This window comes from Nomascus leucogenys, chromosome 10, assembly GCF_006542625.1.
Source record: "Nomascus leucogenys isolate Asia chromosome 10, Asia_NLE_v1, whole genome shotgun sequence".
Classification (NCBI taxonomy): domain Eukaryota; kingdom Metazoa; phylum Chordata; class Mammalia; order Primates; family Hylobatidae; genus Nomascus; species Nomascus leucogenys.
In genome coordinates, this window is record NC_044390.1 from 3,441,345 (window position 1) to 3,454,657 (window position 13,313).

Genomic DNA, 13,313 nt, shown 5'->3' on the forward strand with positions numbered 1-13,313 from the left:
GGGATTACAGGCCTGAGCCACTGCGCCCTGCCAGCAGGTGTTTCTTAATGAGCTGGGCTGCACAAGGACAGGGCATATCACTGTGTTCTGGACTCTTGAGGACTAGGGGATGTGGAAATCCTGACTCTGCTCCCTCTCCCAGTCCCCAACGCAGTGACAAGCCTCCGCAAGCAGGACTGGACCAACAGCTCCATTGCTTTGCACTGGACAGCTCCCCAGGGCCCAGGCCAGTCTTCCTACACCTACTGGGTCTCATGGATCGGGGAAGGCATGACTGACCCCAGGACCCAAAGCACCTCAGGTACTGACATCACCCTAAAGGAACTGGAAGCTGGCAGCCTGTACCACCTCACCGTCTGGGCCGAGAGGAATGAGGTCAGAGGCTATAACAGCACCCTCACTGCAGCCACCGGTGAGACACAGTCGGTTCTGAACCCAGCTCTATTAGGATGGGGGAAGGAAAAAGATGAAGGGACTTTGGGAGCTCCTTGGGAGATGAAGAGTACCCATCGGCCTCTCCAGCATCACCGGCCAGAGCTTAAACCTGTAGGGCCCTTTCCTAGCAGGTGTCATTTCTTAGCAGACAGGGCTTTCCAAGCTGTGGGACCTGTTTTTTCTCCCTTTGGGAAGTGGACTCTTTGGGGTCAGGGGGAGCCCTCAGTTGTCCAGCACCACCTCTCAGGAGCTGACAAAGTCACCAGCTGGACAATAGCCAACAGCTGGTCCCAGGGAATTAGATGAAGCAAGAGGGCCCCACCTCTCAGCCTAGGCACGGTGGGTCCCGCTCATGAGAAAATTCAGAATCACTATGGAGACTAGGTTCATTCTTTTCTTGTGTGTGTGACAGGGTCTTGCTCTGTTGCCCAGGCTGGAGTGCAGTGGTGCGATCATGGTTTACTGCAGCCTCGACCTCCTGGGCTCAAGTGATCCTCCCACCTCAGCCTCCTGAGTAGCTAGGACCACAAACATGCGCCACCATGCCCAGCTCATTTAAAAAAAATATTTTTTGTAGAGACAGGGTCTCATTATGTTGCCCAAGCTGGTGTCAAATTCTTAGGCTCAAGTGATCCTCCCGCCTCGGCCTCCCAAAGCACTGAGATTACCAGAGTGAGCCACCATGCCTGGCCTGAACCTGGAACTCTTTAATCCTTGGTCATTTGGGCTAAAAAGATGAAACTTGTCAGCTCCCTATAGACACGTGGTGTGTCTAGAGTGAGACGGCACCCTACCTGGGGTTCCTGTGGGAAAGAAAATACAGAGATCAGATCTCGAGGGCCAATGAGAGGTGGAGGACTACAAATCCCATCATACCATGGGGCCATGACTTCATAAGCTGCAGCGATTCAGAAAATCCATGGCCTCATGGGAATTGTAGTTTCAGTGGGTGGGATTGGTGTGCATTTGGGAAGAACAGAAAGATGACAGGGTGGGACCCAGGGCTGTAGCCAGGGGACGGAGAGGGCTAGGAGATTCTGGTCCCCATGGTCTTTGGGTATCTAGGCTCTTTCCTGTGGTTCAGCCTCCTTAGCCACTGGAGCCATCAATAATGGATAGCTCAGCTTTGCTGTGGGGGAGAGGCAGGCAGGCTCGGGTAGGAGGGTCTTCGAGGATACCCCCTTAGGCCTCTGTTCTCACTTCTCAGCTCCCAGTGAGGTCACAGATCTCCAGAATGAAACTCAGACTAAGAACTCAGTCACACTGTGGTGGAAGGCCCCTGGAGACCCCCACTCTCAGTTGTACGTATACTGGGTCCAGTGGGCCAGCAAGGGACGTCCCCAGAGGGGGCAAGATCCCCAAGCGAATTGGGCCAACCAGACCAGCAGGACCAATGAGACGTGGTACAAGGTGGAGGCCCTGGAACCCGGGACTCTGTACAACTTCACCGTGTGGGCAGAGAGGAATGACGTAGCCAGTTCCACGCAGAGCCTCTGCGCGTCCACATGTGAGACTCCCCTTCCTGCCTTCAAGTGGTGAACCGGGCTTAGCTCACAGGCCTTGCGAGCTGAGAGATGAATGGAATACAAATCCCATCAGGCCACAGGCCATGACTTCATGAGCTGCAGTGATGGAGGAGCCCAAGGCCTCATGGGAGTTGTAGTTTAAAAGGACTCATTTGTGTCCATTTGGGGAGGACAGAAAAGGAGGGAGGATGAGGTAGTTTGGATTTGGGGAGGAAGGGATGGGCTCGTCTCAGAAAACTGGTCTGAGGAGTGGGGGTAGGGGTGGAGGGGGTGGAAAGCCACCTTGGATAGCGCTGCTGACCTCTTGCTTCCTTCACCCAGACCCAGACGCAGTCACCATCACTTCCTGTGTCAGCACCTCAGCCGGCTATGGAGTCATCTTGACCTGGTCCTGCCCCCAGGGAGGCTACGAGGCCTTTGAGTTGGAGGTGGGAGGACAGCGGGGCTTCCAGGACAGATCTTCATGTGGGGAGGCTGTGTCTGTGTTGGGTCTCGGGCCAGCTCAGTCCTACCCAGCCACCATCACGACCATCTGGGACGGAATGAAGGTCGTGTCTCTGTCTGTGATCTGCCACACCGAGAGTGCAGGTGAGCGGAGCTGCTATGATGATATTCTCAGTAGACCCCATCAGGCCCCATTGTGAGGAAATCAATGGGACTCTTTTGTTTCTCATTTCCTTTGAAACATCTTTTTTATTTTGTATTTTGAGATGGAGTTTTGCTCTTGTTGTCCAGGCTGGAGTGCAGTGGCACGATCTTGGCTCATTGCAACCTCTGCCTCCCGGGTTCAAGTGATTCTCCTGCCTCAGCCTCCTGAGTAGCTGGGATTACAGGCACATGCCACCATGCCCGGCTAATTTTTGGATTTTTAGTAGAGATGGAGTTTCACCATGTTGGCCAGGCTGGTCTCAAACTCCTGACCTCAGGTGATCTGCCCGCCTCGGGCTCCCAAAGTGCTGGGATTACAGGTGTGGGCCACCATGCCCATCTATAACTAACCACTTAAAGGTACAATTCAATGACTCTTCTTATATTCACAGCATTGTGCAACCATCATCACTATCATTTTAGAACATTTTCATTACCCCCAACAGAAAGCTCACCCTGCTGAGCCACCACCCCCTAGTTCTCCCATTCCCCAGCCCCCAGCCTCGGAAATCTCTCATCCACTTTCAATCTCTGTAGATTTGCCTCTCCAGGACATTTCATTAAAATGCAATCATAGAATGGGCACAGTGGCTCATGCCTGGAATCCCAGCACTTTGGGAGGCTGAGGTGGAAGGATCACTTGAGCTCAGGAGTTCGAGACCAGTCTGGGCAACAGAGTGAGACCCCATCTCTACATTTTAAAAAATTAGCCAGCCGTGGTGGTGTATGTCTGTAGTCCTAACTACTCAGGAGGCTGAGTCGGAAGGATCACTTGAGCCCAGGAGGTTGAGACTGCAGTGAACTATGATCAGGGCCACTGCACTCCAGCCTGGGTGAAGGAACGAGACTCTGTTTCAAAAACAAAAGAAATGCAATCACACATTATGTGTTTCTTTGTGACTGGCCACTTTCACTGAGCATTATTTGTTTTTTTGTTTTTGTTTTTGTTTTGAGACTCAGTCTGTCACCCAAGCTGGAGCGCAGTGGCATGATCTCTGCTCACTGCAACCTCTGCTACCAGGGTTCAAGCAATTCTTGTGCCTCAGCCACCCAAGTATCTGGGATTACAGGCATGTGCCACCATGCTTGGCTAACTTTTTATTTTTTTTTTTATTTTTTGAGGCGGAGTTTCACTCTTGTCGCCCAGACTGGAGTGCAGTGGTGCAATCTCGGCTCACTGCAACCTCCACCTCCCGGGTTCAAGCGATCCTTCTGCCTCAGCCTCCTGAGTAGCTGGGATTATAGGCGCCTCCTACCACGCCCAGCTAACTTTTATACTTTTAGTAGAGATGGGGCTCTGCCATGTTGGCCAGGCTGGTCTCAAACTCTTGACCTCAGGTGATCCACCCACCTCGGCCTCCCAAAGTGCTGGGATTACAGGCGTGAGCCACCATGCCCAGCAAATTTTTAAATTTTTTTAGTAGAGATGGGGTTTTGCCATGTTGGACAGACTGGTCTCGAATTCCTCACCTGAAGTAATCCTCCTGGCTCCTCCTCCCAAAGTGTTGGGATTACAGGTGTGAGCCACCGCACCTGGCCTACCCATTCATTTTCATCCATTCATTGATCCAGTTGATGGATCAGTTGAGTAGTTTCCAGTTTTTACTATTATGGGTAATGCCGCTAGGAACGTTTGTGGATAGGTTTTGTGTGGACGTATGTTTTTATTTCTCTTGGGTCTATACCCAGTAGCGGAACTGAGGGATCACATGGGAACTATACATTTAACTACCCCCCCCCCCCAGTTTTGTTTTTCCGAATGTGGTTGTATCATCTTGCAGTAATCAATGTGGTGCTTGAAGAACTTTGGAGCTTAGACTTTGGAAAGACCTGGCCATGTACCAAGACCATGGCCATAAGCCTCACTTTGCCCCATCAATCACTTCCTAGGAAGAGGGTTTCTTATGAGATTGGGTCTCCAATCTGGAGAGAGACTGGGGGTTGACGTGGTGATCAATGGATGCTGTTTGAACTGGGCTTTGCCAGACCCCATTGCTGAGAAAGTTCTCTCCCTTTGTGACAAGGATCCCTGAGAGAACAGGTCCTCTAGTCCAATTCTGTGAGGCCAAGTCCAAGAGGGAATGAGTCTCCCGTACAGGTTGTAAGACCCTTCAGTTCCCTGTCAACAAACACACTCTTCTCAGGATTGCTGAGAAGCTGCAGCTTGGGGGCCTTCAAGGCTGATGGAGATGGGCCATAGGCTTGAGTCTGCCCTAAGACTAGACATCTAACGACAGATCTTGGGAGAACTGTGCCATCAGAGCCTGAGAGCACCCATAGACACCACCAGATCAGCCGGGCGTGGTGGCTCACACCTGTAATCCCAGCACTTTGGGAGGCCAAGGTGGGAGGATCACCTGCGGTTGGGAGTTCGAGACCAGCCTGACCAACATGGAGAAACCCTGTCTCTACTAAAAATACAAAAAATTAGCCAGGCGTGGTGGCGCGTGTCTGTCATCCCAACTACTCAGGAGGCTGAGGCAAGAGAATCACTAGAACCCAGGAGGCGGAGGTTGCGGTGAGCCGGGATTGCGCCATTGCACTCCAGCCTGGTCAACAAGAGCAAAACTCCATCTCAAAAAACAAACCAAAAAAAAAAAAAAAAAAAAAAAGGCACCACCAGATCTCGGTAGGCTCCGTTGCTGGGGAGTCTTTCACCAGCCAGCAGGACCTCTGAGAAGATGAAGCCTCAATCTGGGGAGAACAGAAGCCATCCATGCCAGGGACAATTTCACAACCAGCAAAGTGTTTCCTCCGCCTCGGCACTACAGACGTTTCCAGCTAGATCCTTCTTTGTTGTGGGGGGGCCGTCCTGTGCGTTGTAGGATATTGAGCCGCACCTCTGGTTCCCACCCGCTATGTGCCAGTAGCACTCCCACTTCCAAGCTGTGACAACCAAAAACGTCTCCAGACATTGCCCGGTGTCTCTTTGGGAGCAAAATCACCCTTGTTGAGAACCACTAGTCTAAGCTAAGGAAGGCGAGAGTCACTTTTTTGTTTTGTTTCGTTTTGTTCTTTTTTGAGACAGGGTCTCACTGTGTTGCCCAGGCTGGAGTGCAGTGGCGTGATCTGGGCTCACTGCAGCCTCCACCTCCCAGGCTCAAGTGATCCTCCTGCCTCAGTCCCCTGAGTAGCTGGGACTACAGGCATGTACTATCATGCCCAGCTATTTTGTTGGGGTTCTTTTTGTTTTGTTTTGCTTTTTTTTTTTTTTTGAGACTGAGTCGCACTCTATCGCCCAGTCTGGAGTGCAGTAGTGCAGTCTCAGCTCACTGCAGCCTCCACCTACCAGGTTCAGGTGATTCTTATGCTCAGCCTCCTGAGTAGCTGGGATGACAGGTGTGCACCACCATACCCAGCTAACTTTTGTATTTTTAGTAGAGACTGGGTTTTTTTATGTTGCCCAGGCTGGTCTCAAACTCCTGGGCTCGAGTGATCCACCCACCTCAGCCTGCCAAAGTGTTGGGATTACAGGGGTGAGCCACCATGCCTGGCCAGGACTCACTCTTCAGCAACCAGGTCACCTGTGAAAATGATAGATAGTTGACCCTTGAACAATTGTCCCCTACACAGTAGAAAATCTGCATATAATGGCCGGGCATGGTGGCTCATGCCTATAATCCCAGCATTTTGGGAGGCCAAGGCGGGTGGATCACGAGGTCAGGAGATCAGGACCACCCTGGCTAACACGGTGAAACCCCGACTCTACTAAAAATACAAGAAATTAGCCAGATGTGGTGGCTGGCACCTGTAGTCCCAGCTACTCGGGAGGCTGAGGCAGGAGAATGGATATGTACTATATACTGTATTCTTTTTGTTTGTTTGTTTGTTTGTTTGTTTTTGAGACAGAGTCTCGCTCTGTTGCCCAGGCTGGAGTTCAGTGGCGTGATCTGGGCTCACTGCAAGCTCCACCTCCCAGGTTCACGCCATTCTCCTGCCTCAGCCTCCCGAGTAGGTGGGACTACAGGCACCCACCACCACACCCGGCTAATTTTTTGTATTTTTAGTGGATGTGGGGTTTCACCGTGTTAATTAGGATGGTCTCGATCTCCTGACCTCGTGATCCGCCCATCTCGGCCTCCCAAAGTGCTGGGATTACAGGCGTGAGCCACTGCGCCCAGCCGTACTATATAGTGTATTCTTATAATCAAGTAGCTAAGGAAAAAAACATTTTTAAGAATATCCTAAGGAAGAGAAAATGTACTCACTATTTATTAAGTGGATCATCATAAAGGTCTTCATCCTTGTAGTATTCACGTTGAGTAGGCAGAGGAGGAGGAAGGAGGAAGGAGAGGGGCTGGCCTTGCTGTCTCAGGGGTAGAGGAAAATCCATGGGTAAGTGCCTAAGTATAACTGGACCGACACAATTCACACCCGTGATGTTCGAGGGTCAGCTGTATTTGGACCAGGCTCCTGGGGAAGAGGAAAGGCCGGGCAAGGTTGGAGACAGATGAGCAGATCAGACCTGCGCTCTGAGGGTTCCCAATGCCTCCTCCCTACAGGGGTCATTGCCGGAGCCACTGTGGGCATCCTCCTATTTCTCATCCTCGTGGTGCTGCTGATTTTCTTCCTGAAAAGGAGGTGAGACTCAGCACAGGGCTGACCGCCTGGAGGGTGGGGGCTGGAGAAGAAGGAGGAGGACCCCTGGTTGCAGCATCCCCCCACTGAGCCTCTCATCCTAACGTCCTTTTCCCAGGAATAAGAAGCAGCAGAAACCAGAACTCAGGGATCTGGTCTTCAGGTGAGCAGAAGGTCTGGGGGGCGCGTCGGAAAGAATCTGGTCAAATCAAGGGGTATTTGCTGGCTGCCAGCTAGGTCAGAGGGTGGATCGATGCATTTACCCACAAAGGTCTCAGAAGGGGCCAATGCCTCTGCGACAAGGACCACAGCCCTTCCATCGCGACTCACTCCCCAAGCAGCCCGGGCCAGCGAATTCAGTTCTGGTCTCAACTCCCGAACATTCATTCATTCAGCAGATATCAGCTGAGCACCAGCATGTATCGGGCACTGTTCCAGGTGCCAAATGAAACCAGCAGCAAATGAAACCAAGAAACAAACAGCAAATGAAACCAAGATTCTTGCCCGCCAGGAGCTTATATTCTAGTACAGGAGATATCAATAAACAAGATCGCTGGGTGCGGTGGCTCACGCCTGTAATCCCAGCACTTTGGGAGGCCCAGGCAGGCGGACCACAAGGTCAGGAGATCAAGACCATCCTGGCTAACACGGTGAAACCCTGTCTCCACTAAAAAATACAAACAATTAGCTAGGCGTGGTGGCGGGCGCCTATAGTCCCAGCTACTTGGGAGGCTGAGGCATGAACCTGGGAGGTGGAGCTTGCAGTGAGCCGAGATCACGCCACTGCACTGCAGCCTGGGCGACAGAGCAAGATTCTGTCTCAAAAAAAATAAAATAAAAAAATAAAAAAAGATCATAAAAAATATGATATAAACTTTCAGACAGGGCCAGGCATAGTGGCTCACGCCTGTAATCCCAGTTACTCAGGCGGCTGGGGCAGGAGAATCACTTGAACCCGGGAGCAGAGGTTGCAGTGAGCCAAGATTGCACCATTGCACTCCAGCCTGGGCAACAGAGTGAGACTCTGTCTCAAAAAATAATAATAATAATAAATAAATAAATAAATATATATATATATATATAAAATAAACTTGGAGACAAGGCAAGAGGAGGGGATAGGAAGGGTAGAGGAATATTTTGATATTCTTTTTTTTTTTTTTGAGGTGGAGTCTTGCTCTGTCACCCAGGCTGAAGTGCAGTGGCATGATCTCGGCTCACTGCAACCTCCGCCTCCTGGATTCAAGCAATTCTGCTGTCTCAGCCTCCCCAGTAGCTGGGACTACAGTCATGCACCACCATGCCCGGCTAATTTTTGTATTTTTTAGTAGAGACAGGGTTTCACTATGTTGGCCAGGCTGGTCTCGAACTCCTGACCTTGTGATCCACCTGCCTCGGCCTCCCAAAGTGCTGGGATTACAGGCATGAGCCACAGCCCCTGGCCTATTTCGATATTCTTCTAATGTGAAAATTAGAAGAAATTAGAGAGAAAATCAGATGAATTATTTTATTTTATTTTATTTATTAATTTGTCAAGACAGGGTCTCACTCTGTGGCCCAGGCTGGAGTGCAGTGGCGCAATCATAGCTCACTGCAGCCTCGACCTCCTGGGCTCAAGTGACCCTCCCATCTCAGCCTCCCCAGCAGCTGGGACCACAGGCACGCACCACAATGCCTGGCTAATTTTTAAATTTTTTGTAGAGATGGGGGTCGGGGGGGCGGTCTTACCAGGTTGCCCAGGCTGGTCTTGAACTGCTGGCCTCAAGCAATCCTTCCACTTCAGCCTCCCAAAGTGTTAGCATTACAGGCGTGAGCCGCTGCACCCAGCAGGAATATTTTAGGCAGGATATTCAAGGAAAGCTTTGCTAACGAGATGACTAAGAGGAAGTCATCTGAGTACAGGCCCACGCAAGTGGGAGAGGAGCCGTGCACGCATCTGGGAAAGGTGCTCCGAGGACAGGGACGGGTGAGTGGAGGGCCTGAGGCAACAGCACACGTGAGGTTCAGAGAACATCGTGCGTCTCCGACTGAGTAGACAGCGGAAGGGGAGGGTGGTGGGAAGTGACGTCAGAGAGACGTCAGTGGGGCCAGAGCAGGCACAGGCTTGTAGATGAAAATTAGGACTTTGGATTTATTGTGAGATGAGAGTTCTTGGAAGATTCTGAATAGGCTGGTGACACAGTCTAACACGTGTAAGAAGAAGTCTAACATGTGGAAGAGATTTGTAATAATCCAGACAAGAGGCCAGGCGTGGTGGCTCATGCCTGTAATCCCAGCACTTTGGGAGGCCGAGGCGGGAGGATCACTTGAGGTCAGGAGTTCGAGACCAGCCTGATCAACATGGCAAAACCCCGTTTCTACTAAAAATACAAAAATTAGCCGGGCATGGTGGCTGGCACCTGTAATCCCAGCCACTCAGGAGGCAGAGGCAGGAGAATCACTTGAGCTCCGGAGGCTGAAGTTGCAGTGAGCTGAGATCACACCACTGCACTCCAACCTGGGTGACAGGGTGAGACTCTGTCTCGAAAAAGAAAAAGAAAGAAAGTGAAACTACAGGAACAGGCCAAACCCGGTAAGAAGTGTGTGTCCAGCGAGAAAAATGGCTTGGGGTTGGACACTGGAGAACAGTTACCTTTTAAGACGGACAGAGGAGGAGGGGCCTGCCCAGGAAATGGACAAGCAGCAGCTGGGTAGGTGGGGGCCAAGCCAGGGACGGGTGTTCTGGAACAGTGAAGATCCAGCAGAAAAGGCAGGCACAGGCGGTGGTGCTAAATGCTGCTGAGCAGTCAGGCTGGTGGGGGCTGAAGCGTGGCCTTTGCAATTACAGACAGGGAGGCCATGACGATTTTGGAGAAAGGTGTTCCCTGGAGTAGTGGATATAGACGCCAGGCCATGGTGATAGGATGACAGGAAGGAGAAAAAACTGGTCTGCATGAGAAGTGTAAGTGTAGGGCTGTCTATGTTTATTATTTTTTATTTTTTGAGACGGAGTCTTGCCCTTTCACCCAGGCTGGAGTGCAGTGGTGCAATCTCAGTTCACTGCAACCTCCGCCTCACAGGTTCAAGTGATTCTCCTGCCTCAGCCTCCCAAGTAGTTAGGACTACAGGTGTGCAACACCACGCCCAGCTAATTTTTGTATTTCTAGTAGAGATGGGGTTTCACCATGTTGGCCAGGCTGGTCTTGACCTCCTGACCTCAGGTGATCCACCCGCCTCGGCCTCCCAAAGTGCTGAGATTACAGGAGTGAGCCACCGGGCCCAGCCGGTTTTACTATTCTTTAGGTATCGTAAAGTCAGCAGATCAAGAGACAGACATGAAGAGTTTGTTACTCACAGTTTCCAAGAGAGAAAGTGCCTGTCCCACCCTGAGGGGCCACAGGAGGAAGCACCAGGGACACTCAGGAGGCAGAGGTGCAGGGAGGAACTTCAGGCAGGAGTTTCCAAGGGAGGGAATGGGCCAGGCAGGGAAGCTGGGTTTAGGATTCTCTAGTTTGTGTAATTTCATGAGCTCAGGATCACAGGGGCCATGCCTGGTCGTCTGGCACCTGGTCCTGGCGTGATGAGAGCACGTGCACAGTGGCTCAGAGTGTGAGAGCCCAGTAAAGCGGTGATGGGGTACAGACCCAATCAGCTGCTCAAAACACCAGAGCCAACCAGCATCCTCCAGCCAGCCTCAAAACTGGGTCGAGACTTTTTTTTTTTTTTAGACAGAGTTTCACTCTTGTTGTCCAGGCTGGAGTGCAGTGGGACGATCGTTGCTCACTGCAACCGCCTCCCAGGTTCAAGTGATTCTCCTGCCTCAGCCTCCCAAGTAGCTGGGATTACAGGCGTCTGCCACCACACCTGGCTAATTTTTGTACTTTTAGTAGAGACGGGGTTTCACCGTGTTGGCCAGGCTGGTCTCGAATTCCTGACCTCGTGATCCACCCGCCTCGGCTCCCCAAAGTGCTGGGATTACAGGTGTGAGCCACCACGCCCGGTGAGACAACATTTATAAAATTATATTACAGGCTGGGTGCGGTGGCTCATGCCTGTAATCCCAGCACTTTGGGAGGCTGAGGCGGGCGGATTGCCTGAGATCAGGAGTTTGAGACCAGCCTGGGAAATACAGTGAAACCCTGTCTGTACTAAAACACAAAAAATTAGCCGGGCATTGCAGAGTGCGCCTGTAGTCCCAGCTACTTGAGAGGCTGAGGCAGGAGAATTGCTTGAACCCGTGAGGCGGAGTTTGCAGTGAACCGAGATCGTGCCACTGCACTCCAGCATGGGTGACAGAACGAGACTCTGTCTCCAAAGAAAAAAAATTATATTACAAGGGGAAGAGTGAGAAAGAGCTGAAGTTCCATGAAGTCAAGGAACTTTTTTAATGTTTTAATTTTAGTTTAAAAAATTGAGACAAGATCTCACTCGAGGCTGGAGTATAGTTGCAAACACAGCTCACTGCAACCTTGACCTCCTGGTTCAAGTGATCCCCTCATCTCAGCCTCCAAGTAGCTGGGGCCACAGTTGTGCACCACCACCCCTGGCTGATTTTTTAATACTTAAATTTTTGTGGAGACAGGGTCCTGCTGTGTTCCCCAGGCTGGTCTTGAACTCCTGGGCTCAAACAATCCTCCCGCCTCAGCCTCTCAAAGTGCTGGGATGACAGGCGTGAGCCACTGCGCCCGGCCTCCCTTGTTTTTGAGGCTGAATCATATTCCATTGTATGGCTCGACCACGTTTGGTTTATCCGTTCCCCCATAGATGGAGGCTTAGGTTGCGTCCACATCTGGGCTATTGTGAGCGTTATAAATATGGGCATGCAAATAGCTTTTTGAGTCTTTGCTTTCAGTTCTTTTGGGGATATACCCAGGAGCGGCATTGCTGGATCAAAGACACCTTTTCATTGATACCAAAAGCACATATATATAGACGTATATACATATATAGACGTATATACGTATATGTATATACATATATATGTATGTGTCTGTGTGTGTGTGTGTGTGTGTATAGAGAGAGAGAATGAGAGACGGACAGAGTCTTGCTCTGTTGCCCAGGCTGGAGTTCAGTGGCGCAATCTCAACTCACTCAACTTCCGCCTCCTGGGTTCAAGCGATTCTCCTGCCTCAGCCTCCTGAGTAGCTGGGATTACAGGCAGACACCACCACACCCAGCTAATTTTTGTATTTTTAGTAGAGACGGGGTTTCTCCATGTTGGTCAGGGTGGTCTCAAACTCCTGACCTCAGGTGATCCACCCGCCTCGGCCTCCCAAAGTGCTGGGATTACAGGCATGAGCCACCATGCCCAGCCCTTAAAAGTGCAAGATTAAAAGAGGTTACAGTCTTTTCTCCCTGCTCCCCCAAAACCCATAGCTCCCCAGGGGACATCCCGGCTGAAGACTTTGCTGACCACGTCAGGAAGAATGAGAAGGACAGCAACTGCGGTTTTGCAGACGAATACCAGGTGGGGAGAGGACAGAGGGGCTGAGCTCAGCCTCCCTCTGGTGGCCCAGACCCCCCACCCTCACCCCCACCCCCTGGCCAGACCTCACGGCTTTCGGGATTAAGCAAAAGCGGCCACATATATCATTGGATTGTGCAGAGATTCCCAGCCATGTTACCTCTCCACTCACTGAAATCTTAAAATAATGGTGGGTCAGTCCTAAAGTAGCTCTCTCTGCCCCCACCCCGTGAGTCCTTTCTCCCCTGACACCTGCTTTCTTGCCTGCCCGAAGAAATCCCATGGTTCCCTAAATCCTCCCAAATGCCCCACAGGGCAGGTGGCACACACATAAGTTCTGTCTTTGTGGGTGCCATAGAATCTCAGGGTGCAAGGGATAAACAAGGGGTGATGCCGAAGAAGGCAAGGGGAGCTCGGGGGGTACCCTCGAGGGAGAGTAAAGAAAATCCAACACCAGGTACCCCCTCTGCCTGCACCCCCAGCAACTCTCCCTGGTGAGCCACAGCCAGTCTCAGATGGTGGCTTCCGCTTCAGAGAACAACGCCAAAAACCGCTACAGAAATGTGCTGCCCTGTGAGTCTCGGGAGCCCACTGCTTTCATCCCAGCCCGGATCTACTCGGCACCCCACCCCAGTCCCCTTCTCCTACCCGCTTTGAGAAACAAGACCCACCCCCTACCGTGGGTC

At 51.4% G+C, this 13,313-nt stretch overlaps 1 protein-coding gene across 1 annotated transcript in view; it reads left to right on the top strand.

The window, feature by feature from the left end:
- The window catches only part of PTPRH (protein tyrosine phosphatase receptor type H), a 30,023-nt gene that overhangs the window by 10,199 nt on the left and 6,511 nt on the right, over positions 1–13,313 (top strand). The window contains exons 6-12 of the mRNA XM_030821808.1: positions 143–412; positions 1,643–1,942; positions 2,283–2,549; positions 7,112–7,190; positions 7,306–7,350; positions 12,540–12,630; positions 13,110–13,200. Of these exons, the coding sequence (XP_030677668.1) occupies positions 143–412; positions 1,643–1,942; positions 2,283–2,549; positions 7,112–7,190; positions 7,306–7,350; positions 12,540–12,630; positions 13,110–13,200 (1,143 nt within the window). The remainder of the gene's footprint in view (positions 1–142; positions 413–1,642; positions 1,943–2,282; positions 2,550–7,111; positions 7,191–7,305; positions 7,351–12,539; positions 12,631–13,109; positions 13,201–13,313) is intronic.